The 25,871-nt window shown below is 46.7% G+C and overlaps 1 protein-coding gene across 1 annotated transcript in view; it reads right to left on the bottom strand.

The window, feature by feature from the left end:
- PAPPA (pappalysin 1) overlaps positions 1-25,871 on the bottom strand; it is a 184,297-nt gene that overhangs the window by 25,866 nt on the left and 132,560 nt on the right. Inside the window, exons 14-19 of the mRNA XM_069771839.1 lie at positions 19,090-19,258; positions 12,318-12,501; positions 9,486-9,696; positions 8,707-8,878; positions 5,532-5,679; positions 2,715-2,824 (exon numbers count right to left, since the gene is read on the bottom strand). Coding sequence (XP_069627940.1) covers positions 2,715-2,824; positions 5,532-5,679; positions 8,707-8,878; positions 9,486-9,696; positions 12,318-12,501; positions 19,090-19,258 — 994 coding nt within the window. The remainder of the gene's footprint in view (positions 1-2,714; positions 2,825-5,531; positions 5,680-8,706; positions 8,879-9,485; positions 9,697-12,317; positions 12,502-19,089; positions 19,259-25,871) is intronic.

Raw genomic sequence — 25,871 nt, 5'->3', positions numbered from 1 at the left:
GGTAATACGTAGACATTTTTCAAAAGGAAATATCTGTTGTTTTTGTTCCTTTGAGAGGACATTTAATTTCTAAGTTTTTTCATTTTCATTAAACAAAAAGTTTAAAAAAATCCTTGGAAATGAAATGCTACATTATGTTCAAACCAACATGTTTTTTTCTCCAATTTTTTGGTTCACCAAAAATCACAACAACAAAAAAGTCACTTTGATTAGGAGAAAACATTTTTTTTCTCAATTCAACAAAACTTCCAGCGAACCGAAAAATCAAGTGATTTGCACAGCTCTGCTCTAAACAACCCCCAGAGGAGGGATGGTTCCCTCTTCCCACTTTGCTTCCATAACAGCTGTTGCTTGAGCAGCTACACACAAATATATTTGGTTTTTTTTCTTGCTGGCTCTCCCTGTGTTTTATCTGTGCCTGTCCGCTCAAAGGTAAACTCCAGAGATTGGTCTTGCCTTTATGTGCTTCTCATACTGCACTCATTTGTACATCACTTGTGCCTGAAATTAAGTAACTAAAGACGTTTCCTTTGCGTCGTTCAAGTACTTTGAGATCCACAAAGTGTGGCTCTTGCTGTGTAAATGCAACCAGCTGCTCACTTTACTCATATGGCACAACAGCAAGCTGTCACTGACCATAAACAGAGACACATATTATTGATGATATATAACGCATTGCCATGGGGACCTTCCCCTAAGGCATCCCAGCCCCGTCTCTCCAGGGTCTCCCTGGTCCCACCAGCAGCAGCATTTCCCCCAGCGGCACCCCACGAGGCACTGCTCCCTGTGGGTGACATCCCCTTATCTGGAGAGTTGAGTAAGATGGATGTTTTACAGCTACCAAAAAAACCCCCTCCAGCATGTCTCAGCATCATCCCACTCATCTCCTAAAGGCTCCCTTCGATCTCCCAACACAAGTTTTCAAGCCCGAACCTCACCCTCTAGTTACAAAGTGTTTGTGGGGTCCAACTTGTATCTGCTCACAGCCTAAAGCTCTTGCAAGTTCCTCACCATCAGGGCAAAAAAGGTCTTATTTACCACTGTACTCTTGGAAACCATGATTTCTCCTCCATCCCTCACTCCCCTCATCTCCCCCTTTACTACTATATGTTTTCCCTGCTGCCTAATGAGCCCTCCAGAGACCTGCAGGTATAAAACTCGTTACAGCTCCCTCTGTGTACCCGCATCAATAAACGAAGGAGCACGGCAGAGAACGGGAGGGAAGCTGTCACTTTATTTCACCATGAATTACAAAACCACTTTAAAGTCTAGCACTCGGGAAAGGGACAGTGAGAAATTGCCCCTAATACAGAGAGAGGGGTTTTCTTTATGTTTCATGCCAGAAACTTGGCAAAGCCTAGGCTTAGGCAGTAATATAATCTTGGCGTCTGGAGTGAATGGGAAGCTGGGAAGGACACTATGAGCTTGTCGTATTCTCTGGACTTAGGTTCCCCACCCCTTCCCAGGATTTATTCTATTGCTCCGTGTGAAATAGGGAAGTATAAAGTGGCGGAGATTTTTGGAGCGCCTTGCTATCCACAGCCAAGGCCAGATTTCAAAAATCCCAAACCCTGGGTACATATTTAGGCATGTAGAGAAGCAAATAGACTGTCAAAGCTGCTCAGGACATGCTGGAGCTGTGTTGGCTGCTTGTTCTCCTCCTAAATGGAGTTCAAGTGTGTAAAACAGACTCCTGCAAAGCCAGGGCCAAGTATGTAAAAGCCGACAGGGTTTGCTCAAGCACCACCAGCAACCTGCACCCTGGTGACACGTGATGTGCCAGCGTCTTCCGACACGCGCTTGAGCGTGTCCAGATAAACGTCTACACCTGCAGAAATACTGCGTAGGCACAAGCGCCTGGTTACACGCGCTTCTAGGCAGGAGGGCACGTTTCTGTAGATGGCGTGAGGGTTTTCAGAAAGAGGTAGATGAGTGTGTCTCTCGCTAGTATCCAAGTGTGTGCATGAAACCAAGCAGCTATTTGCTGGCATGGCACTATTGGCAGGCATGTGCAGGGGTGAGCGTGTGTGCAAGGCGCTGTACATGGGTGTGCACGTCCCCAGTGGGGCAGACCGATGCCGGCACGCACTGGAGGGCGCACAGGACGGAGTGCCGTGAGCGGTTAATGCTGCCTGTGCATTTGCAGCAGGCAGGAGGAATAAGTGGTGACCTCTGGAAGGGGCTGTGCTGAGCAGGCATCTCTCGCATGCGGGCGAAGGGGTGGGGGGAGGACTCAGCCAGCTCTGCTGGTTCGGGAAATGAAATACCCTCTGTATCAGCTTCTTTTGTCATCCAAAAGCAGTGCAGAAAAATCCAGCCCTGCCACTCAAAGAATGCAAAACACTGAAAAGAAGGAAGAAAATAAAATCTGGCCAGTGCCCTTTCTCTCACTGTCCATCACATCTTCCTGTGTAATGAATCATGTTTAGAGATCAGCCCCACTGTACTGGTGCTGGGTGGATCTGAGCACACTGATTTTGACAAGCCTTTACCTTGAACTGACTTTCACTGGGAAATCACAGAGAGAAAGCAGCTTGGAGAAAGCCACCACGTTACCAGAACAACACGCAAAGACACAACAAAAATCGGGAATTCTTTTCTAAAGGGCAGAATTCCCCATGTATTGCCCTCATTGAATGAAGCATGGGTAACGCTGTTCACTCACTGCACATAAACACGCAATAAGGGATATACTGAAATCATCAGGCACTGACCTTCACTCTTTGAGGGTTCATCCAGTGCTGGATGTCTTGCACAGTCTCGTTCACGCGCAGGAGGATGGGCTCGTGACTGTGATCCAGACATGAGGTGGTACACTCCGTGCCTGCATGAAACACAGAGAGGATAAAGCTAAAGGATAAAGCAAGCAGCTTTTGACCCTTTCAGCATCCTTCCAGCTGAAGGACAGGATTAGGGCTCGTTTTTCCTAAATTGCAATTAGCAGTCAACCATAACTATCACATATCTTCTAGCCACAAATGAAATGCTGAGTACAACCCTGCATCTCAGCAGGAGATCGTGGGGGTGGCAGATATTCCGGGGCCTTTTTGTATGAGCTGCATATCTAGGTATTTCTCTGGCTATTAACTCCAAGAAGGAGGTCAGGTTTTGTGCTTTCAGATCATCAAGAAAATGTGAAGGTTTTTCCATTTCAACTGCTCTTTCAAGCAATGGGACTGATTAAGCAGAGGCTGTCGAACTCATCTCACCTATGACATGACAAAAACCTACCATTTGATCTGTCAAATTTACAGACCTTCAATAATAATCTTTCGGAGGGTGACCAAGCCTAATGATATTGCAGACGAGCTATCACCTAAGTCCCACAGTCGATAAGAAGTACGCAGAGAGGTAATGATGGCTTTGTTCACACATAAACCTGCTTTTTCTCTGATTAACTGTCATGCCCAGTGGGAATCCTGTCCTTTCTTTATTAAAACATGCTGCGATACTCTGCAGCAATATCCCAGAGCCCTGTGGTGACACAACCGTAAGCCCTAGTGTGTTGGACCATTACCATTTCCCCCCTGGAAAATCACTCTTGAATGGCACAGCTGCTGCAAACATGTCATTAGGATTTCTGCACTCCAATCAGCGCTGGGGGAGGAATTAATCTCCGCACTGGTTTGGAGAGCTGAACCTTTGGCTCAACACACACCTCAGCCTGGAAGGGCAGATTAGGTGTCTGAGGAATTACCGAAGGTGTGTGGGATTCATAGTGACCATGGCTGGATGCTATTATTTTCCCCACCTGCTTCTGCCTTCTCACATACTCCCACATGGAGGAGTCAGCAGGAGCGGAGCAGACCTGGGCTGTTGAGCCAGCAAGACGGGGAGCGCTTGGGGCTTGTTTTGCTTTCCCAGCACACATGGTAGTGGCTCCAGGGACCCGCTGGATGAGGCCCCTTGACACCAGCCCCATTGCGAGTGAGTGGCAGGAGAGCACCTTCTTGGAAGGACATCGATCAGGCTTCCAAAAACACAAAGAGAAGAAAACCCCAACAACCTGATCCCGAAAGGTGGTGCTGGGCGAGAATAGCAAAGTGTGTGGTATGTCTCCATCTGCTGAGGATAAGAGCCAACGGCCGCTGTGCCCTCACCGAGCTCTTCCTCCCTCTCCAGTGAGAACCACGCTCTCGTGGAGGATCTGGCCCATGAGTCCTTCACCTCCAGGAGGGCTGCATGGTCCCATCCCAGGATCAGGCCCACCAGACCTGGCAGCTGGGATCGGCACCTGCTGACAGCCACCCCGGCAGGGCTGGGAGAGGACCGCGGGCTGGCAGGCACCCGCTGCGTGGGCAGCTGTAGGTCCTCCTGCTTCCAGCACCGAGATGCTGCCCTCCAAACCAGGAACTGGTATTTCTCTCCTTGCAAAAACCTGGCCGGCCCTGGAAGGTAACCTCGTCTCAAGGGTAAAACGCCTCACCACATTAAGAGTCGCCACAGCCTGCTCACCGCTCGCTCTCCCGCGCTCTGCCACGCTATTTACACTTACGGAAAGGAGCGGGTTGGAATTGTTTTGATATATGATCTGTAATTGGCATCATTACAGAGTGGTGATCTCATCCAGGTCGTGTTCTCCTCCCCAGGGAGGGAACACAAGGAGGCTCGTGGTCCCTTGCATGGCTGCGATATAATGAGGGAGCCGCAAAACGAGGAAATTTCTCCCAAGTTCAAAGGGACAGGCGGAGGGAGGAGGGGGCTGGCAGGGGCTGGGAGTGGGGCTGCAGGAAGGGGCCTTGCGAGTCTGTGCAGGCTGCAGCCAGCGCAGCTCCCGTTGCAGCCCTTACAGCAGGGAGACCTCAGAAATGGGGGCTGAAAATACAATATAGTGTCTACAATTCAGTGTGTCATCTATCCCTCCCTCTGCCTGGGTGACACAAAGCAAAGCTGAGCGCAGGCAGTCATCACCCCTTGCAGAGTGACCAAGCACCCCAGAAGGAAGGGGGAAAACATAGCCTTACAACAGGTCCTAAACAACTGTCATACCAAAGGGCATGCTCAGCTGGTCTCATATTCTTTCTGGAGAGACCTGAATTATCCTGGTGCTGTGCTTCCTGGCCAGCTTCCTGCCTTTCAGCCTCTGGGGCATGTGTGTGTGCATGTGGTTGAAGGAGAGGAACATTACAAAAGTGTAAGAGCAAATGCAGGTACAATCTCTCCCTATATTTTGAGGACTAGATGTGTCTCTGGCATAGTCTGGCGTGCTGGCTGCCAATTAAAACCAGCTGGCCAAGAAAGGACAAGATAAAACTGGAAGCACTGCAAGAAGCAGGCAATCAGAGCATGTTACATGATGCCTGGCTTCTCAAAGCTTCATGTTTCCTAAAAGCAGTTCCCTGAAAAGCCTCCCATAGCAGCCTCTCACTCAGGCAAACAGGTCCACAGGAGAAGGTGACTTCAAGGACTGCAGGCTCGTTCCTTCCTCCCTCTCATTCCCATTCTCTTCCTTGTCTCCTGTCCCACTGCTCCCCACTCCCGCCTGAGCTGCATCCCCCCGTGGCAGACAGCCAGGGTTGATGCTTACAAACCTATGCCGTAGCCGCCGGCGCACTGCAGCTTCAGGTGGCTGTTGAGCTGTGTGGGCAGCGCACACTGGCCCTGCATTTCCCTGCAGAGATGAAAGGAGCCGCTCCAGGTGCCATCCTTCCGGCAGTGAATCACGTTGCTTCCACGGCCCTGGGAATGAGAGAAGGAGATAACGAGAATAGTCACAAAACCAACAGCAAGGACAGGCTGAGAAGTGAGAAGCGGGCAGAGCTGAGCTGGGAGCGAAGTTCTGCTGGAGCTGGAAGAGCCCCCAGTTTGGACTGCCAGCCCTGGGGAGCAAGAAGGAGTTTTCTTCCAAAGAATAAAAAAAAAGGAAACCTGCACTGCATACAAACACACACATGCCTCTTCTGGGCAATGCAATGTCTTTACAAGGTGGGTCTTTACCTGCAAGGTCTACACCTTAAAACTGACTCACTTCAGTTGCGATAAAGGAGCATTCACCCCATTTGCCTTCTCTCTTGTTGTTGAGAGGTTTGTGTTGAACGTAGACAACCTTTTCCCTCTTCCCATTTTCTAACTAGTTGCACCATCTTTGTCTCGAAAAAGAAAGAATCCCCAATGGCCATCTAAAGGAGGAAGGAAAGCAGGACACGAGCAGGGATGCTTAGCAGGGCAGAACGTGCTCTTTAGAGCTTGGCTGCCTTGAGTGACAGCAAGCGAAGAGGCTGAGACAGACACGCACAGAGGCAGGTGGAAAGGAGAAAAAAATCCTCTGGTGTGGGAATGGGCAAGGAATAGAATATGACATTTCTCTTATAGAAAAGATTCTCTGTATGATACTGAAGAATGAATACCAAAGTCCGAGGGGAAATATCATGCCCTTTAGAAACAACAAAGGAGTGCATAGGCAATCTTTTGTCAGATCTATCGTCGTGGCATTGGGGATTTCTGCGCAAGCTGTTCTGCAGGATCTGCGAGCCTAACTGCCATGGGGTAATGTGGGGTATTCAACAGGAGGATGTCTGGTGTGGCTGGGCTCCAAACCTCCCACAAGGGCCTTGCTGGGTGGGAGAACCATGCAGGATCTCTGCTTCTCCTCACCCATTTTACATGCCAGGCATGTTGCCTGCAATATACCCAACCTGCTCTTGGAGTTTGTGCTGGATATCTTTGGGGATCCTTTAGTGTGCTACCTATACTGGGATCCCAGTGGGGCTGCTGAACTTTTCCTAGGAGCTCTTCCCCACGACCCACAGCCGTTGTTGCACAGGGATCTGCACAAGCCCCTGGTACTGGCGTGGAAGATTGCGCAGCCTTCAGTATTAGTCTTGTCCTTAATATCCTAATGCCTTTTTTGCTCAGCTTTGTTGATGAACATAATGTTTAGCGAGATGCAGAGTGGTCTTATCAGCAGGCTACTGCGTGGGACCTGCTTCCCCTTCTCTAGACATCTGGCCATTGCCAGAAGTAATAAGAAAATCATATGAAAGGATAATGGACCAGATGGACTCAGGGTGTGATCCAGCTTGGTGACTCTCACCTAAGGGCCAGTTTGGCAGAGACTGATTAATTTAGATCTGACTGTTCATATGATTTGTGCACCATATTCAGAAATGGAAGACCCTTGCTCTGGGTGCCAGGGGAGGTACCTGCTTAAATGACCATTACGTTCCTGGTGATTAAGAGATGCCATATGTACAGCTGAGTAATGATCTTTCAGCGTGGTGACAAATTCAGGAAGAGATCGCTAAGTGATAATTGAGCGCAATTTGCTGGTTTAGCAAGTGTGGTGCACTTCCATTGCAATTTGTATGCCAGGGTTCAAGCATGATTTTTAAAGGTGAGCCATGAAACCTGATTTATGTTCCTGGAGCTGGCTGTGCTTGAGGATACTATTGTATAGTTTCTGCAACATACTCAGAGATCCCAGGATATCCATTGCTATAGTAACATACTGCCCATCGTTCCCTGACCTGCAAAATCTCTTGTGAAAATCCCTGCTGGGTTTCTTGCTTGGATGCAATGTGCATTATCACCTTATATAGCTGAGAGAGACTTAGTGGGGTTTAATCCTTAAATAATTAACACCTCTCAAGTGGTTCTGGCTTGTGCCAGGAGTCCTCCCTCTTTTTCTGTAGTCTATTTTCTGGAATATCTGGAAATACCTTTCTCTGCAAATCCCTTTCTCAAGATGTTATCTGCTCCTTTGCTTAAGGTGCTTTCGCAGCTGAACAGTCACTACACTCTTCCTTGCAGTGAACAGAGACATGGCTCTATCTCTCGCTTTCCAGAGCTCACTTCATTACTGCTGTAACCCTGACTCCACTGCTTGCTCCTCTTCACGTCCAGCTCATTTAAAAGCAAACACCAACTTGTTATACCAGTTGTCATTACCCTGGTGGCCCCGCTTTCCTTGCACTGGCAGCAATGGTACTCACACTGACCGGTCTGAGCAAGTGGTAGATGCACAAAGCCACAGACCCTGTATCCCAGAGCTCCCACCCAATCTGCACCCATGCGTGCAACTCTCATTTCACAAGGCTTATAACCCAACGTAAGTCTTATACAAGAAAAGCTTTTCCAGGTGCCCTGATGCAACACTCCAGGGCTCTGCCTGCTGTCCCCGTGAAGGGGGCAGGCCAACCCGGCAGGAACTGGGGGCAGCAATTGGCTTTTAACATTTGAAGCAGGCATCAGAGGTGTCTTTCAGATCACTGGCTCTAGGGCAGTGTTGGTCCCTTTTTAATATGTCCTCAGAATCTGGAATGATATTAAAAGGCCTTTGACAGAGCACTCCCTGCTCTCTGCAGTGCTTGTAGTAGCAGCAGCTTCTACATCCCCACTTGCTCTTCCCAAGCATATTAAGCAGCAGCAGCACTTCTAGGAGAAGTTACTTATCTCACAAAATATAATTACCTCTGGGGAGGAAAACTAAGCATTTCAAACAAGACACTAAAGGCCAGACCTTCTCGTATCAGTAGGAATTCAAAGGCAACATGCTGATTTACGCCAATGAGGATCTGACCCCGATGCCAAATGACACCTTCACAGTCAGAAAAACATTAAAGTTTAGAGACAGTTCACCTGAATAGTTGTAAACTCTATAAAGTTAAATTATCATATGGCACACAGACATATAATAATGGGTCCTTAGGGAACATACGATAAAACCATGCTTGTATGGGTGAGCTAATTTGGATAAGAGAGACTCACCGACTGATTGTCATCATCTTCGCACTTGATCCGGCACTCGCTGTTGAACTGGAAACCGTTGGAGCACTGGTAGAGCCCGTGAAACTTGGAAGGCGGAGGGTCGCAGGTAACGGGTACACAAGCGCCTGGCAGCCACGTGCCGTCTTGCGTGCACTGGATCTTAAAGGCTCGCCTTGTTGTGCAGAAAAAACAAGACCATTTAGTGAGTGGCTGAGTCAGCGAAGAGCCTCTAAAGCCTCTAAGCTCTGCTAGCAGGTTGCAGGGGATGGGTGTGCTTGAGCTTTTAACACTTGGGGAACAAGTCGTGAATCTGCGTCATGAGGTCTCTGAGCAAAAATAACGTTTATTTGCAAAGCCAACATTGAGCTGCCCAGCCTAAACTCCTCTTTTGGCCTTGGACACGTCTCCCAAAAACTCTGCTTCCCAGGCTTGTGGGCTGTGGTTGGTTTGAAGTGGGTTTGTGCAGAGTCAGAAGCATACGATAGCACTAACCCTTTCCTGCTGAGTTTCAAAGGGGACTCCCCAGGCTGCATATCAAAGGGGTATTTCTAAGGTAAGATCTGATTTTTGAGCACTGGTTAGGATTTTCAAAGAAGCCTAAGTGAGCTAGGTGCCTAAATCCCCTTGAAACTGCACAACTATCTGCGTGAAGGACTTGCTCAGTGATATTCCCTGCAGCACATATAGTCTGTTATAAGCAGCCCATCCCTTTCCCAAAATCAGTTTAACTCCTGGCTTTCTGAATCATGCTGACTGCAGGGCATTACTCTTTCACGTACTTTCTCGCTTTTCTGGAGGATCCAGGGACATGGTAACCTGGTTTGCACTTGTACTTGCAAAACGAGCCCACTTTGTGCTTATCTTCTCGGCAACGAGTAGTCTGGAGATCTGCATTAGGGACGATGGAGGGTGCTCGACACATCAGCTCACACAGGGCCTCTGGAAAGGACCACAGCCCATCCTCCATGCAGGTCAAGTTGCTGTTGTTTCCTGAGAAGAACAGTGAGCAAAGTTAACAACGTTCAGCGGGACTATTTTTTTCAAAATGTTGTTACACCCGTAATATATCAAAAGCCACCTCAGTTGGTTTGACAAATTCAACTGTGTATGTCCTGTGCATTTTCTCTTCCCAGATGATGGCATTAAATCATTAAGGACTGTTTTCACATGACAGGCAGACAGTGCTTATTTCAGGAAATGCTATAGCATAGGGGAAACCACACTGGCTTTGTAATCTTTTGTATTTCTTTTCCTTATTTTGTTCTTCTCTGAAAGGAAGCTTGCTTCATACATCAACCCCCTCCTCTCCAATGTCATGGCATTAACAGAGGGTTTGGTGCCATTACATTCTTCATTCTGCTTCTGTGTTATATCTCTTCTCTGAATCTGTCCTTTTTATTTCAATTTTGAGCCTTTTGGAGCAGCATCTGTTAGTATTAGAGTCACTACTCCAACACAATGAGGAGCCATTCTCAGCTGGGGACTCTCAGTCCTTGGGGACTACTGTGATAAATACGATTCATAATACTCATTAGAGACTCATTTTCCTTAGGAAGCTTTCTTGGCCAGCACCTCAAAGGTAAAAGGTACAATAGATCTATTTGCCTCTGCTTTGACCTACTTGACTTCAGAAGGTTAAGCTAAAAGTAGCCTAGTCTCAGTGTATTTTACATTCTTTGTTATTTTATACTGTATGTTGAAAAGGAATAAGCTTTTCCTAAGAAACAAAGCACAGCTATGAGCCACTAACCCTTCAAAAATCCCTAATACTCTATTGAAATCCCCAAGCATTGCTGCAGGAACTCTTCTCAACCCACAAGGCATATTTTCAACAGTAAGCCAGCTTCGGACTTATCCAAAATAATACTGACAAACTGCTAACCCCAGAGCAATGCCATCTCTCTGAGAGGGAAGGAAGAGAGCCGGGGCATGAGGCTGGAATTCAAAGAAGAAGAAAACAAAAGGCTCTGGAGGGCTCAGGAAGGTATGTGGAGGAGCCCTCCTGCCCTACCCACAAAGATAAGAGAAGCTGCATTAAATCAGCCCTGGCTTTCTCTCTCCCCTCCCCAACTGCAGATGATTGCAGAGGTATTTTGTGCAGAAGAGAGCTCTTTTCTAGAGCACCAGTGTGCTCCTCTGCTCTGACTCATGCAGCAGCTCTGCAGACCAGCCGCGGTGATATCATACTTGCCACTGCAAAGTGATAAGCTGTGACATTACCAACAGTGGCTGTCATGACGTCAGTGGTCAGTGATTGAATTAGGCATGAGTCATTCGAACGCCATTCTCCAGAAGCTTGGTGGCAACATCTATTAGTCATCTCTGATAGCTGAACACCAAATGGTGCCTTTACCTCACAGCTCACAGAGTTTCTGGACAAAAGTGATGCTACACACCACAGCTGCACCCCCTGACCTGGGGGTTGGTCATCGTCCCTCCAGCTACCCCCACCAGAGTCTCCAGCTGAAGCTCTTGTTGGTCACGTTGAATATCATTATTTTCACTGCCCCCTCAAAAAAATTCCAGGCATTCTCAATGAAAAAACACCTCTTGTTGAAGATGACCCTCTGAGTGTATGAACAGAAAAAGGGAATTCTGATAAATATCTCCCCTTTGAGCAGTCTTAACTTTCACTGTGTGTTAGCTGCTTGTGGTTACCCTCCTAAGCTGGAGTTAAAAGAATTAAGCAATTTGGTGATATATGAAGGAATCAACGTATCCTTTCACTGAAATGAAGAATACTTCCCATGCCTTTTCTGGGGTTTGCAATGAATTCTAGCAGAAAAGGTGATACCACATGTACAAAAAAAAGCGTATACAGCATTTGTACCTGAGTTGACAACAGCAGTGAAGATTACTCCACTGCAAGATGACAAGTTAATTGGGTTCTAATGTTCCTTCAAATTAACAACGATATCTTTTCTTGTTTCCTGAGGACCAGATCAAAAAGGGTTATGTGCCAGTGAGCAGGAGAGTTGATGGTGCTGAGAAGATGATGGGGATGCTATGCTAGCAGAAAAACAGCACGGAAGATGGGGGGGGGACGGGGGGACAGAAGACAGCAGAGTGTGTTATTTTTAAGAAAAAAAAATAAAATCGTAGAGAGTCCCAAACAAGAAGAGAAGAGAAAGGTCAGAGGTAGAGCAAGATGAGTGCAGAGAGACGTGATGGGTGGATTAGGAAAAACAGTGATGGGGGACTGTGCCAATGGGACATGGGACTTTTCAGTCTTCTCTTGCCTTTCCTAATACATGAGGGGGCATAGAAGGGAGAGAGACACAGAAAACAGAGAAGGCATGGGAAAGAAGATGAGAGAATTCAGTTTGATTTATCCCCATGACTTTTCCATGTTTTGGTTGTATGGAAGCAATATTCAGTCATTACTGCCTGGCCAGCCGTGATCAAGGAAAGGTCAAAGGAAGGTAATAGAGAGATGCAAAGGAACTTAACTTCTAATATAAATAAACCTTCCCATAGAGTCTCATAATTCTTCATACTTAAAATATCACGAATAATTCTAAAACAACAGCAACAGTAACATATATTACTAGGAACAGTCTGTGTTAGCTGTGCAGCTATCCTCAGGCCACTGCACAGACACCCTCCGATACCTTTCAGAAGAGCAGGAGGTCGGCAAGTGAAGGAGCATTTCTTGCCAAAGGTGGTCCCCTCGCTGCAGTTGAAGGTGGCTGGGTAGACATGGTACTGGTCTGGGACACCGCAGTCCACGGGCTCGCAGGTCACCTGCTTGTTCCACTTCCCATCTGTGCAAGTCATGGTGATGCTGGACTCCATCTGGAAAAAAGACACAGGCCTACAGCCACCACAGCCAGCAAGGGAGAGATCAAAACCATTTCAAGCCTAGTAACAGCCATTATTTTGGCTCAGAAGTTAAGCAAAACTGGGCCTGATCCTACCATCATCATTTGGACAGCAGCTACTAAAACCACCAAGGTCCCACAAGAAACAGTGTCAGAGAACCAGGAGGTATTTCCGTCACCTCTGCGGTGAGACACCAAAGTGCACCAAAGAGCACTACAAAGAATCTGAACTCTGCATCACCTCCCGAGACAAGCCAGGAAGCCTGCTGCTCTGCCCTGTGATCAGAAAGGACCGTGCAGATCTGAGCTGTTTGGAGCTGACAGCTATCCCCGGTCCTTGTCACCTTTGCAGTGACACAGCCACTCCAAGGGGATCCCAATGTACTTCTGAGCAGTCAAACTCACTCTTGGGTTTGAAGGAAAAGTCAACCTGACATGAACCCATTTGGGACTCCCATCCTCCGAGGCTCTCCCAAGTGGTGTCAGTCACCCTTGGACCGGGGTACCAAGGGAGGTGGCCTGGGCCATGTCAACATTGTGTTCAGATACTGACAGCTGCTGTTACGGCTTCTACTATCAGAGTGCCCCGAGGCTCCACGTGAACTCAGGGCCCTGCTGCCCTGGCACCGGCGACATGCACGCCTGAGAGACAGACTTTTTCCCGGAGGAGTTTGCAATGGACAGACCCAAGAGCATCCTGCCCATACATTCACCTGGCACTTGAGAGGTTGAACACAGAGTCAGTGCCTATGCCCTGACTTCCCTAATGTCATTCTACCATCATAGCTGCACAGAAGCTACACCTCTATGGATTTGAGGAATAATCCAAACAATGCAGCAGATTGAAATCCTCAAGTGCTAGGGAGAGAGAAGAAAAAAGGGGGGGAGGTAACGGAGCCACTCATCCAAAGCTAAGCTCAAGAATTTACTGGGTGACCGAAGGACAAACAGATGCTGGCAAAGAGAACAGAATAAACAACATATCCACTTTCTAATTACAAAGGAAAAATTATTAAAAAAATAGAAGTGAAGAATCTGAAAGTAGGACTCTTCCCTCCATACCAGAATAGAGGGACAGAAGAGAAAGAAATGTGAGAAACCCAAACATGAGAAGGGGAAGATACCGGTGAGGAATCTGACCAAGCCATACAGCAGCACTCCTCTGCCTCCAGGGAATATTTTATTCAGGGCTAGTATACTCACAGGAGATTTGCACCGCCGACCATTGATCTGGGTTTATAAAAGGAAGGGGAATTTTTCTAGCACACATCAAAGGGACCTGGATTCCCTTTTTGCAAAAACACCCTAATGGTTTCAACAGAAGTTCAGACCTGTCTCCCTTTGATATATGGTTGCATTCAGAATGGAAAAAGCAGTCCCAGAGCTGAGAAACTGGACACTTCCCAAGTGGGCACAAAACCCCTTTTCTAGACCGTGGAGTTTATTTAAACAGGGAGCACTGCTGATGGAAAAAAATGCCTTTTCTACAAATTTAGAGTAGCACATTCTGGGATTCTCGGAGCGCTCAGGTGAAGTGACACTCTGTGTTCTCATTCCCAATCATTTTACTCCCTATGGCGATGAATTCTGCCTTTGTTGCTTATCAGAATATCTGCACCATTAAAAAGTGTATATATATTGTGTAGACAGTTGAATGCCTTGAAGATGCCTGTGCTTCGAGGAATTTGCGGTGTGATGGCCACAGGAGAAGGGATGATATAGCCTATTTCCATGTCTTCATAACGCATACACACAGCAGCAGCACCACCACATTTGCACTCCAGGCTGGGTTGCTCCAGCACTCAGCAAAGCCTCCATTTCCCTTAACAGATGCTATCATCAAATAATACTCCAGCACCATGGCTGCTGGACACCTTGACAGCAGGAGGTTAAAACATAAAACCAAGCTATTGATGTCAGGGGCTATCCGAATGTTATGGAAAAGACATGAGTCTTGCACTGTATCTTGCTGGATGCTGGATCCATGCTGAGCACAGGGAAGCTCTATCAGTGACAGGAGACTCAACTTCAAGAATTCAGTTATTAGTGTTGGTGTGATCTAGTTTAGGAATAAATGATTGTTCCTACTAACTGATACTGGCTGCTGAGACACGGTATGGTGCACAAGGGAGTTTCTCTAACGACAGGGTTGCACATCAGATGTACCTCTACAGAACACCAAATAAACAGTACAAATTCAGAATCTGGAATATAGCACCAAAATTTAAACAGAAGCAGTATCTGTGCATGACAGTCACACCTTACAGAAAACGAGCAAGAACATTTTGCCCAAGCTAACACTCATGAGAGTATTTCAGCTGCAGCCATGGTCTTTGTTAGCAGAAAGCTGCAGGGCACTATGGCCTGCTGGAAATGCAATGTGCCTGGGGTCAACCCTCCTTGGAAGGGATCCCTCATTAGAGCTATTCTCCCACTGCACTTTATTTCCGCCCCTGTTCCAGACCTTGATGTGAAAAAAAAAAAAATAATAATTAAGTCTCTCCCTGTTTTCATCTCTGGGTTTTTCCCCACGGTACTTTCCCAACAAAAACACTAAACAAATCTGGAACAGTCACCTCCTTCCAGACCCATAAGGCTTTTCCTCTTCCTGGCACACTGGCAAGGCCATTTCCATGCAGAGAAGCTGTGCCCATGTGGGTAAGACCCTGGCTTCTCAGCTTTTTCCAGTAATTTGTTCCACACTTTGTACGATGGAAGCTGAGGTTTTCAAGGTCAGACATAATAATGGCACATTTTAGAGCATGTCTATCATGTCATCACTTCAAGCAATAGGAGCACATGCGCTTCTGCAGCAGAACATAACAGAGAACATTCCCCACAATGGAGACAAAGACTAGTGGCTTTGACTGAAAGCACAGAGGACAACGTTACCACGGAAATTACCATAGATGGCACCCACCAGCTTTCAGCTTCTCCCTCTTGCAACATCCCACTTGAAGGTGAGATCGTTGCAGTGCCCAGGGGCAGGACCCCATGCTGCTGAGCAGGAGCCCGTCTCTCCTCAACACCACGCCACACCTCGGGGGTATTTCCAATCGCCTCAGCCCGAGCAGTGCCGCCTTCGGGTCTGGCATTGCATCTTAGTGGCAGCATCTGCATCTGCCTTTGCATTTCTCCCACCCTAAGCCTGAGCAGGCACGTGCCTGTTTCGCCTGTCTGATCTGACAAGGTCACCCAGCTCACAGCAGTCCATACGAAGCACTTGGCTTTCTCATCTGGTTTATTAGCTGTCACTTTGGGCACTTTGTGCTGCTTTGACTGGCATCCGCTTCCCTTCATGTCCTGCCTTCCAAACGAAGCTTATGCAAGGAGGGAGGGCGGGTGAGGATGAGAAAAGAGGAAAAAAAAAAAGGGGGCCTCCAAAGATACAGTGTGCGGTACAGTGAAGAGGATGCAAACTTAAACAAATCTGGTGCCAGAAAGATTTGTTTCTTGGGACTTTTAACAGCCTGGGAGAATTCATGTCTCCTTCCTGCTGCCCAAGATCCCAGCCGGCTCCTTCTTCAAGCGATGCTTCACGTGTGAAGTTTCCTCTCCTTAAAAATGAACAGCTGTGCCCTCCCCTCTAAGTATTCTTCCACTTCTGCCCACTACTGTGCCTCTAATTGAACCCACATGAGCCGCGCTTTCTTTTCCTGGCATGATTGATGATGCCTTTGCACAACATTAGGGAGCTGCTGGGTTTTAAATAACACCTCTTGACCAGAGCAGCAGTGGTGGTAGCTTCAAGGAGAGATGACAACAAGTAACTGAATGAGCGGGGCTTTCAGCGAAGGACAAGGGGGAGGAAAGCACTGAAAGACAAAGGGGGAAAAGGGGGAGAAGAGAAGAAAGAGCGATGAAGTTGTCAGGGGGGTGGGAAGAAATCGGGGGGGAAATGAAAACATCCAGAGATCTTCTTTGTGAGAAAGATACATGAAGGATTTTGCTCCATCACTATGCAAACCCATTTTTGTTGTTGTTGCTGAAGTCCCTAAATGAGGACGAGAGAGAGCCCAAGTGTCTGTAAACAGCTCAGCTGTTTTTTTATTTTCAAACAGCAAACAGTTTCTACTGCACATAGTGCTGACGGGTTTTAGGGTTTGGTGATTTTATGGAGTTTTAACAGAATTTGGGAATGGGAGCTTCTAGAGAGCAGAGATGAATGAATTTTTTGCCCTAAGACTGATTAAAATGGTGGCTTCAGAAGACACAGAGGCCAGAAAGTGCAGGAACTGTTAAGAAGATTTTCAAAGACCCCTCAGATGTAAAAGATTGATTTGAAATGTGACTTGTGCCCCTACATCTCTGAGGCGCTTTTGAAAATTTTGCTTTTAATTCTCTGTTCACCCTTTTTTTCTGCCTTTCAGTGAAATACGGAAGACAAATGTGGTTCAGCTGCTAAACCAGGGTGTTTTCGCTGGTTTGTCTTCATCGGCATGCAGTGGTCATGGGCCACCGATGTTCAGTCTACTCTTTGAGACATTGAACCTCACCTCAGCCCCCTACCTACCCAAGAGTGTGAAACATCAGCATGTGCAAAGCTACCTTCCTTCCTCCTTTTCCTCATGCAGCCCCCCCATCAGTTAAATGAGAAAAAAATAGCTCTAGACCCTCAAATCAGTCAAACAAGCAAAATATTCAACTAAACGACAACAGTGAAACAACCAACAGCTTTGTGCAACGTTCCTCAATCACAGCAGAAAGTCCCTCTGACCATAGACAACAACCCACATGCCCCATCTCATCTCCAAATGCTTGAGATCAGAAAAGGAGCTGAAGCTGGGAAGCAATTGTGGAAGGAGCACAATGCAATTCAATACAACACAATACGAGGAATCCAAACCACGGATTCCGGACTTTCTTGGATAATTCATTTCTTGCCTACACATTCCACAAGTTCTGGCTTGAAGCACCTGACACAAAGAAATAAAACAAGACGATAGTGAAAGAAACTGTCCGTTCCTTTTCAACAGATCTCCAAAGCACATGAATAAACTTTCAAAGCATGCGTTTAACGTGCTTAGCTGAACATGGATATCCTTAAGATGCTCCACTCCTTCCCTGATTTGAACAGCGAATGCACAGCACCCAGCAAAACAAAGCCATTGGCCTCAGGGGTTTTATCGGTGGAAAAAAGACGATGAAGTGCAGTAGTAGACCAGGGCGAGAGGAAGCATGTTGTAATAGGCAGTGAATCACGTCAGCTAGGGGTGCTAAAATCCTCCATTCCTGTCATATGAGTCTGATCAAGGCTCTGAAACCAAACTTCTCAGGACAAAACCATATACAGTTGGCTGAGCCTCGCCAAAAGGTACTTCTTGTGTTTAAGTAATGCAGCACTGGTGAAACATGTTTAGGCTGTTTTATTTGGTTTGGGATTCCTGTGTGCTCAATGTACAGAACCCTTCCAACTATTTCCTGGTTCAGCCATTCAGGCTCGTTTGAGAACTTGTTTTCTGTTCTGTAAAAATGCTCAGCTGGAGCTGGGGTTCTGGTGCTGATGCCAATTAGGATGGAAGAGGCCCAGCTCGCGGGGTCTTGTATTTGTTTTGTAATTGAGTTGAAAGGGCTGACTCATTCCCCTCCGCTCTGTCTCCCCCCTCTGCGAGCTTATGAAGAACACAGTATTTCACAAATACAGACAGGCTGCTGAGCGTGGCCGCCTGCCCCCAACCCTCCCCGGCCCCAGATGTGTGTGCTGCCCCGACAACACGTGAGAAGGTGCCGATGGGGGAAACCACCCCCACGTCACACTCATGGGATCCGGCAGCATTAGAGATGAGAGCACAAACTGGGGTGTCTGCCCTGCACCCACATATCCCGGGCACCCTGCTCCCAGTCGCATGCCGAGGCTGAGCCATGCTGCACATAAACCTCGTCCACCTCCCCCAGCATGAAGGACCTACATTTTTATTAATGTTTAAAGAAATTGATAGTTTTCCTCAACACCCCACTCACTGCATCAAGACATGCTGCTTTTGTAGGACTGGATATTAATGCATGGCTTAGAGAAGATGGAAAGCACTCCCTGGCCCACTGGGGTAGGTTTTTGGTGCTTTGTTTGGAAGCAAGAAGGTTTGGGTGCTTTTTCCACTCCCTTGATACCATGCATTTCTGCAGTGCCAGGGTGTGGTTGGGAGCAGATGGACTGAAACACTGCAAAGGAGTTAAGACATTGTTAGCCTCAACCCAAGGAATAAAAATGAGATATTTTGCCCAGAAACTGGTTGTGCAAAAAACCAAACATCCCACCCCCAAAAAACCAATCCAAGAAACACTTTGGCTGAGTAGAGCCAGTGAGATCAGAGAAGGCCTGAACACATATTTGAACCTTTTGGGTTGAAAATTTCTAAATTCGGGGAACATCTGAGCTTTGCTCACTGCCAGTACCTCTTCCTGCAGAGTCAGATGGCTCCTATTCTGATGAGAAGTATTTGGATAAGGCCTTGTCCCAAGGCTGAGCTGAGATTTTGGTGCTTAGGCTGGGTTATTTCTCAATTTCTCCACATCTGTTTGCTCATCCCTGTCTCGTGGGTCATACAAAACCAGCAGAACAAACCTGGCTCTTGCTGAGATCATCATCTCGCTGGACTTGCAAAATGTAGCCGGTCTTGCAGCTCACATTGCACTGGGCACCGTTGTACCACCCGCCACCGGTGCAGTTCAGCAGCGCGTTCTCAATGTCCAGCTTTTGGCAGTCGTTGGCTTCACAGGAGTAGTGGACGCAGCTAGGTGGGAGACAAGAAGTGGTATTTTTATTCAGTTAATTTAATTCCTTCCACAAGAGGAAGCGTGTCTGACTGACAAACTCATCACTTGTCAGGCAGCAGGTACACAGACTGCATACTGAACCCGACTCGGCAAAGGGCTCCTTGCCAACAAGCACACCCTCTAGTTATGTTTTCCTAAGGACAGGGACAGTGGTAACGGTGATGACAATGAAAGCAAATTACAGGTCTGGTGGCAAAAGGGAAGAGCCTGCCAGTTCTGCAGAATTACTTTCTGTTCTGCAATATTCAACTGCACTGCGGCCTTCCTACTCCTGCACCAACATGTATCCATCCATCCGTCCCACGAGAGCACTCTCCCTCCAAGAGCAGTCCTTATGCCCCATCCAATTTTAAATCTCTGCTGAATTCAGGAGTGCCCGATATTGCTAGTGATAAGTGTGCATGTGCGTACATGTGAGGAGGAGTTTCTGTGATCGACACTCTTATCTTTGAGAAACTCGATTGAAATCAACACATTCATTTTATTCCACTTCACAAGTAACACCAAACATCAGCTGTGTAGCTGTGTTGATAAGCTCTTATCAAGCTCAGCAGCATGCTGTCATTTCAGATCTCTCCGGTTGCTCTCCTGCCATCCATAAAATGTTTCCCTGGATGGAAACTGTCTGTTCTCCCTACAGTAAATTATTGTAACATTTAGCACAACTTGTAAAAAGAGGTTTATGGTTTATTTTTGTATACACAGAGATGTCTGGTTGACACAAAATCTTTCACCATCTCTGATGACCTGAGTCAAACATTATAGCACATGTTCAAATGTGAGTATGGGGCAGTCCCTCAGCTAAAGGGCAATGAAAATGCTGAGTCTTAAAGCATGAGGGTATATTTAGACTAGATATAAGGAAGACATTTTTTACAATGAGGGTGCTGAAACACTGGCAGAGGTTGCCCAGAGAGGTGGTAGATGTGCCATCCCTGGAAACGTTCAAAGTCAGGCTGGACGGGGCTCTGAGCAACCTGATCTAGTTGAAGATGTCCCTGCTCATTGCAGGGGGGTTGGACTAGATGACCTTCCAAGGTCCCTTCCAACCCAAACCATTCCATGATGACGTTTTGCTGGATTAGAGACAAAATTTCTAGGGTTAAGGATTCCTACAAGGTGATATGCCTCTGCTGAAAATTTAAATGAATTTAAATTAAATACAGTTAAACTAATTCTGAGGAGGGAAAACCTTGACTTATTTCACCATCTACATGGGTAGGTAAGAACCCGAAACACAGAAAGTTACAGAAAGAAGGGAAAGCACACAATACACATATTTTGAAATGGATTACAAGCAAGCTCTTCCTGTCTTAGAAAAAGGGTTAACAGCCACCAAAACCCCATCCACCTTAGTAAGCACAGGACTTAGCATGTACATGGTGTTTTGCTGTGTTCAAAGCATTGTGCAGACATTATCTAATTACTTTTCATGACACCCCTGTGAGACACCTGGGCTGGTATTGTTATCTCCATGTTACTGATAGAGAAGCACATCTGCACATGTCTCTACTGAGCTCTAGATCAGATTAAACGACAGTATTATGTACCTCCACAACTCATTTCTCAGTCCCAGACTAGTGCTATATGGGAAGTGCCCGCTGCTTGTAATTTAAGGTTGCTTGTTCAGTGGCGGCCCTTCCCTGGAGTGCGATGAGCCATAAACAATTTTTACATTCAGAAAGATCTTATTTCCTCATTGTGCACAAAGTATTGCTGCTGACAGGACTGAGAAAGGAGAATTCCACCTCTGTCTTGGCCAACTCCATACCCTTGTATGCAACAAACAGCACCCAGTCTATCAGCACTACAACTGTGACGCTCATTACTTCTGCAGAACGGATGGATGATTCTCTGCCAGAACTGACCTACACAGAGTGAGCCTGCCTTCAGCAGGATCTGCCCCCCCCACCTCCCATACCAAGGTTTTCACACATGTTTTCCAGTCACTGAAATTCACAGCCTGACATACAAATTTAAGCTGCTGTTGATTTCACTTTGCACCAATCAATAAGACTGTGAATGAGACGGAGGAAGAACAAGTGGACAGTGTATCATAGTGCCCAGGTGGTCTTCTCTTGCAGAGAAATGAGGTGAGGACAACAGCCACGTGCAATTGTAAATGCCCAACAAGAATCGCCTGGGAGTGCGAACCGCAGACTTCACTCTGTTTCGGCAGCAGACCCCGGGGAGCCTCACATACTGCAGCTCCCCGAGCGGAGCAGTACCTTATTGACCCCACAGCACTGCTAGTTGAGTAAGTCACCAGTTAACCTTAGCAAGAATGTCGGAACATGGATGTTGAGTGAGAGCATAAATGATGAATGATATCTTGTTGAACCCTCCCTACACATCCCAGTTACACCTACCCATGAAGGCTAACTGTCACTTTGCTCCCCCCCATTTTTCAGATGGTGAGGCTGCAATACAAGTTCTTCCCGTGCCAGGGCTCCAGTGACGAGGAAGTTGACTCATTGAGGAAAAAAGCAAGCACTATTGCCAAGTCATTCTCAGAAGTACATATTGCAAACCTTGACTGCCCATTGCAAAACTCCCACAAAATCTGAAAACCTTTTTGCACTTAAGTTGGAAAAATAAAATAATAGCAGACCTATTTCATTTTATACTTATGTCAATCAACGTGCTACACATTGATGTAGCACTGAATTCAGCCTCGAATGGCTTCAGGGGGAAGGATGAGCCTAAGAAAACCTTTGCAATTTGCACAAAGGGAAATCTGGAGCAACGTCACCGCAGTCAGTGGCGTTGCTTTTCATTTCCATCAATGTAAAGGGGAAAAAGAATCTGGTTTTTTGAGTTCATATCAGGACACCAGATGAGCAAGCCTGGGCTTAGAAGTCCTACAGAACTGAAACGCCACAGACAAAGGCATTAAGAAACACTTATTGTGATGTTCTTCTTTCTGTTTACTAGTCCCCTTGTGGTCTTCTTAAATGGCCAGGGAACATTTTTAGCCACCCCCTCCAGGCTCCAGATTATGCCTCAGTTAGCAGATCATCTGGGCAGCTCGCTCTGTCTGTAACTCTATATGAATGACTTCAGTGACAAACAATACAACCATTCACTTTTTGTAAAAAAACAACCACTGCCACCAAATGTTTCCAATTTAAATATTTCTGGTTCTCTAGCTACTGGTTCCAATTTGGTATCAGCTACTGTCAGCTGTAAATCCCAATGAATTTTGAAGTCATGATCCTGAATTGAGTTCTGCAAATGCAGAATTAAGAAGGGGAAATTAATATTTCCAAGTAGGAAGTTTAGACAAAGAACCCATCACATCCATATTGCAGAATTGTGGGTTACAGAAGCTCTTGCATGGGTCCTGCCATTTAACAGTGGTTAATCATCACATGCTCCAGAAACTGTGCATTCCTCAGGAAAGAAACAATATACAGTATCTGAGAATGAAATCACTTCTACTTTAACTCATGTTGATTCCTGGCATAGGACAGCTTATCCCATTTTCTCGCAATCAAAATTGGGCGACTTCATCAAAACTGCCTATTTCAAATCATCCCTGGTCTATCCTAACTCCCCAAATGCACCTGGAAATTGCTTGCCAGAGTATGAGCTGGTCTGGATGAAAGCTATGCCAGGGACCCAAGGACCACTCTAATGGTTTACTGATACATATGTAATGAACAAGGTCAGTGCCCGCGATATGCCCTGACAGTGTTTATTTATTTTACTAGGTCCACCTCAGCTCCTGTTCTTGCCCTGGTAGTGTATGATTTCCTAAAGCAACATTTTCATGCCAAGGTGTGTGCAAGGAGCAGTGGATTTCTTGCATGCGTTCCACTGCCTGCACCATGTTAAAAATACAGATCAAGGCAAACCGTTCTGATGATGTAAAAAGCCCTGAACTGAGTTAGCTTCACACGCAGGCTGAAGTTCTGAGCCAGTTCTTAGTTTATTCAAATCCATTCTGCCCATCCCTAATCTAAATGAGCTCAGTCATTAGCCTCTAAATCTTTATTTCTCTGTGCCAATATTGGCCCCAATTCAGCAAGGTGCTTAAATATGTGCCTAACTTCAAAAGCACGGTTAAGTCCCACTGAAAGATTTGACTACAGGGGGATGTAAGCAAATAGCTAAGGGCTTTGCTAAATTGGGGTCTTAGTGACACAATCCTAGAAACATTTGTATTTTAACATGTTTATAGAGAATTATAACAATTAAGTGGAACTCTTCCTTCCTCACATAAAAACAATCCAGGACTTCCTCTTTCGAAAAGCTTACAGCAGCCAAACTTTTTCTTCCTAACCCTGGGGTCAAGCACTTTTCCAAGAACTCATCTTAACATACTGCCCTAATTATTTGTCTCCTTCGTGACAGCTCTGACACATATATATGCATATGTAAGCATAAAAGCTCATGGTATACACTTGTTATGAGAAGAGCCACATCAGTATCTATTGTACACAGGAAAAACTTCCTTTTCCACAGTCCAGGCCAGCCTGGACTGCAGATCCGAAGCATACTTTGGTTTTGTTCTACACCACCATACGTACATACAACTCACACACGTGTAGCCTTCTCAGAGTTTTTCTAACAGATTTATCCTTACAGTGGGTTTGCCTTCAACTCTGTAGAGATTCCTCTAAAAGCAAGAGCAGATTCTCTCTCTCTAATCCAAATATATACGCAGCATCTTGAAAAGCAAAGGCTGCTAGCCACATTCCTTGTTGTAGAAATAAAACAAAGTATGAACTGCAAAGGTGGCAATGAATTTATCTTCTTCAGTCTTCAGCTAAAACACACTGGTCTCCTTGTACTAACACAAAATCTCGAAGAACATCTACCCAATTCCTTGGGGCTGGATGGGGACCAGTGAACCTGTGCTGACTGTGCCACTGGAAGAAGGATCAAACCCCTTCCTTTTAGGCGTTTGCCTTCAAATCTGGTCCACGAGAGTGACCAAATGAGTAGCATCACCTATGGTTCCTTCAGCAATCTCACTGCAGTCCCGTTGGGCCTGACCCTCGATAGCAATCACAGCAAAACCCTATTTCAAACTGCCAGGCTCAGGAATGTGGATAAACCCAGAGATTTACAGAAAACACTTGATCCAACCCCAGGTAAGCTGTGGGGGAAGGAGAGGCATGAGCCACCACATCCTCACCACTGTCCCCACCACTGGCAGGGCAACATTCTCCTTGGGGACTGGCTCTGCCTTCAGCCTGCCTGCACCTCGTTGTGTGAGATATTCCTGCCCGTCGGGGGGGTCCATATTGAACTGATAAAGCTCTCAAAGCCCCTTCGCCCTGCCAGCCTGGAAGTGGAACCGTGTGCCTGGGTGTTAGCAGCCCTGCAGGTCTCCCTGCCAGAGTCTGTCCAGGCAAACAAAGAAAATGCATTGCCTTCCACTTTAATAAAAGCCAAATGATGCCGTTTGCCAATTACCAAAATGGGGTGAAGGTTAAAAACCCATTGAATTATAATACATGTCATGGACCAAAGCTTCTATGATTAACAGTTCTGTGAGAAATTCATTAATTTCACCAGAAGCAAGCTGACAGAGATTGCGCTTAATGACAGAATGCAGGGCAGGGGAAAGGCGGCTGAATCGGGAAAGAGAAAGCTGCATTAAATCACAAAAAAAGAGATGAGGAAACCCTTTCTGCCCCCCCCCCCCCCCCCCCCAATAAAAAAAGAAAAAAAAATAACCAGAGTTATAAAGGGCAGTTGCATTTGTTCCACTGCTGAAGATTTATCTTCATCATTTCTTGTTGGGGAAGCTGACAGCAGGAGAGAACAAGACAAAGAGAAGAGCTGGAGTGGGTGACATCTCCCCGGGGCTTGTTCGGGGCAGCAAAGGGTGAAGCTCAGAGGATGGCCTTCCACGGAGGCCAGGGCAAGGGCAGGTGATGGCATGTTGGCCAGGAGTGGGTCTTGGTCTACAGTGCTGGTCCCCCCCAGCTGTCAAACGCCCAGATGTGCACACTTATGGAGGAAGGTAAACCCAAAATCTCCCCTGCAGAAGCAATTTTGCAGCCATAACAGTGAGTTTGTGCTAAGATTTAACCAAACAAAGGAAAAGAAAATCTTTGTGCTACACTAACTAGAAAGCCCAAGGAGCTGCCCAACATGGGGCATGCACACCAGAGAGCCAGAGCCCGCTCCAGGGGCAGGGAGGCTTATCTTCATTGCAAACATGGAGTTAATGGAGGATTAGAAAGCTGGAAACTCCTGAAATCCACAATTCTGACAGCTAAATTGGGGTATCTACCTGGGTTTTCACACCTCCCACCTGCAGTTTCCAGGAGAGGAGCAAACAGCACCAGGCAGGGTGGAAGAGGCGACGGGTCTTGTGAACGTGGCAGGGAAACGCCACCGAGGGAAAGCAGCATTTCACAAGAACTGCCTTGCCAGGGATGGGAGACCCCCAGCTGATGTTTCCTACGTGGTGCAAAGGACAAAAACCTGATTTCTGAAGAACTGCTGTCAAAGGCAGCCCCAACGCACCAGGCTTTCTTGCTGCTTGAGTGACTGCGGGGTGGGAAATTACACCTCTGCTTCTGCACACCCTATTTCGCTGTCCACTCCACA

The sequence above is a fragment of the Haliaeetus albicilla genome, chromosome 26, assembly GCF_947461875.1.
Source record: "Haliaeetus albicilla chromosome 26, bHalAlb1.1, whole genome shotgun sequence".
Taxonomy (NCBI): Eukaryota; Metazoa; Chordata; class Aves; order Accipitriformes; family Accipitridae; genus Haliaeetus; species Haliaeetus albicilla.
The sequence above is the reverse complement of the archived record's forward strand: the minus strand, read 5'-3'. Positions and strand labels throughout refer to the sequence as shown.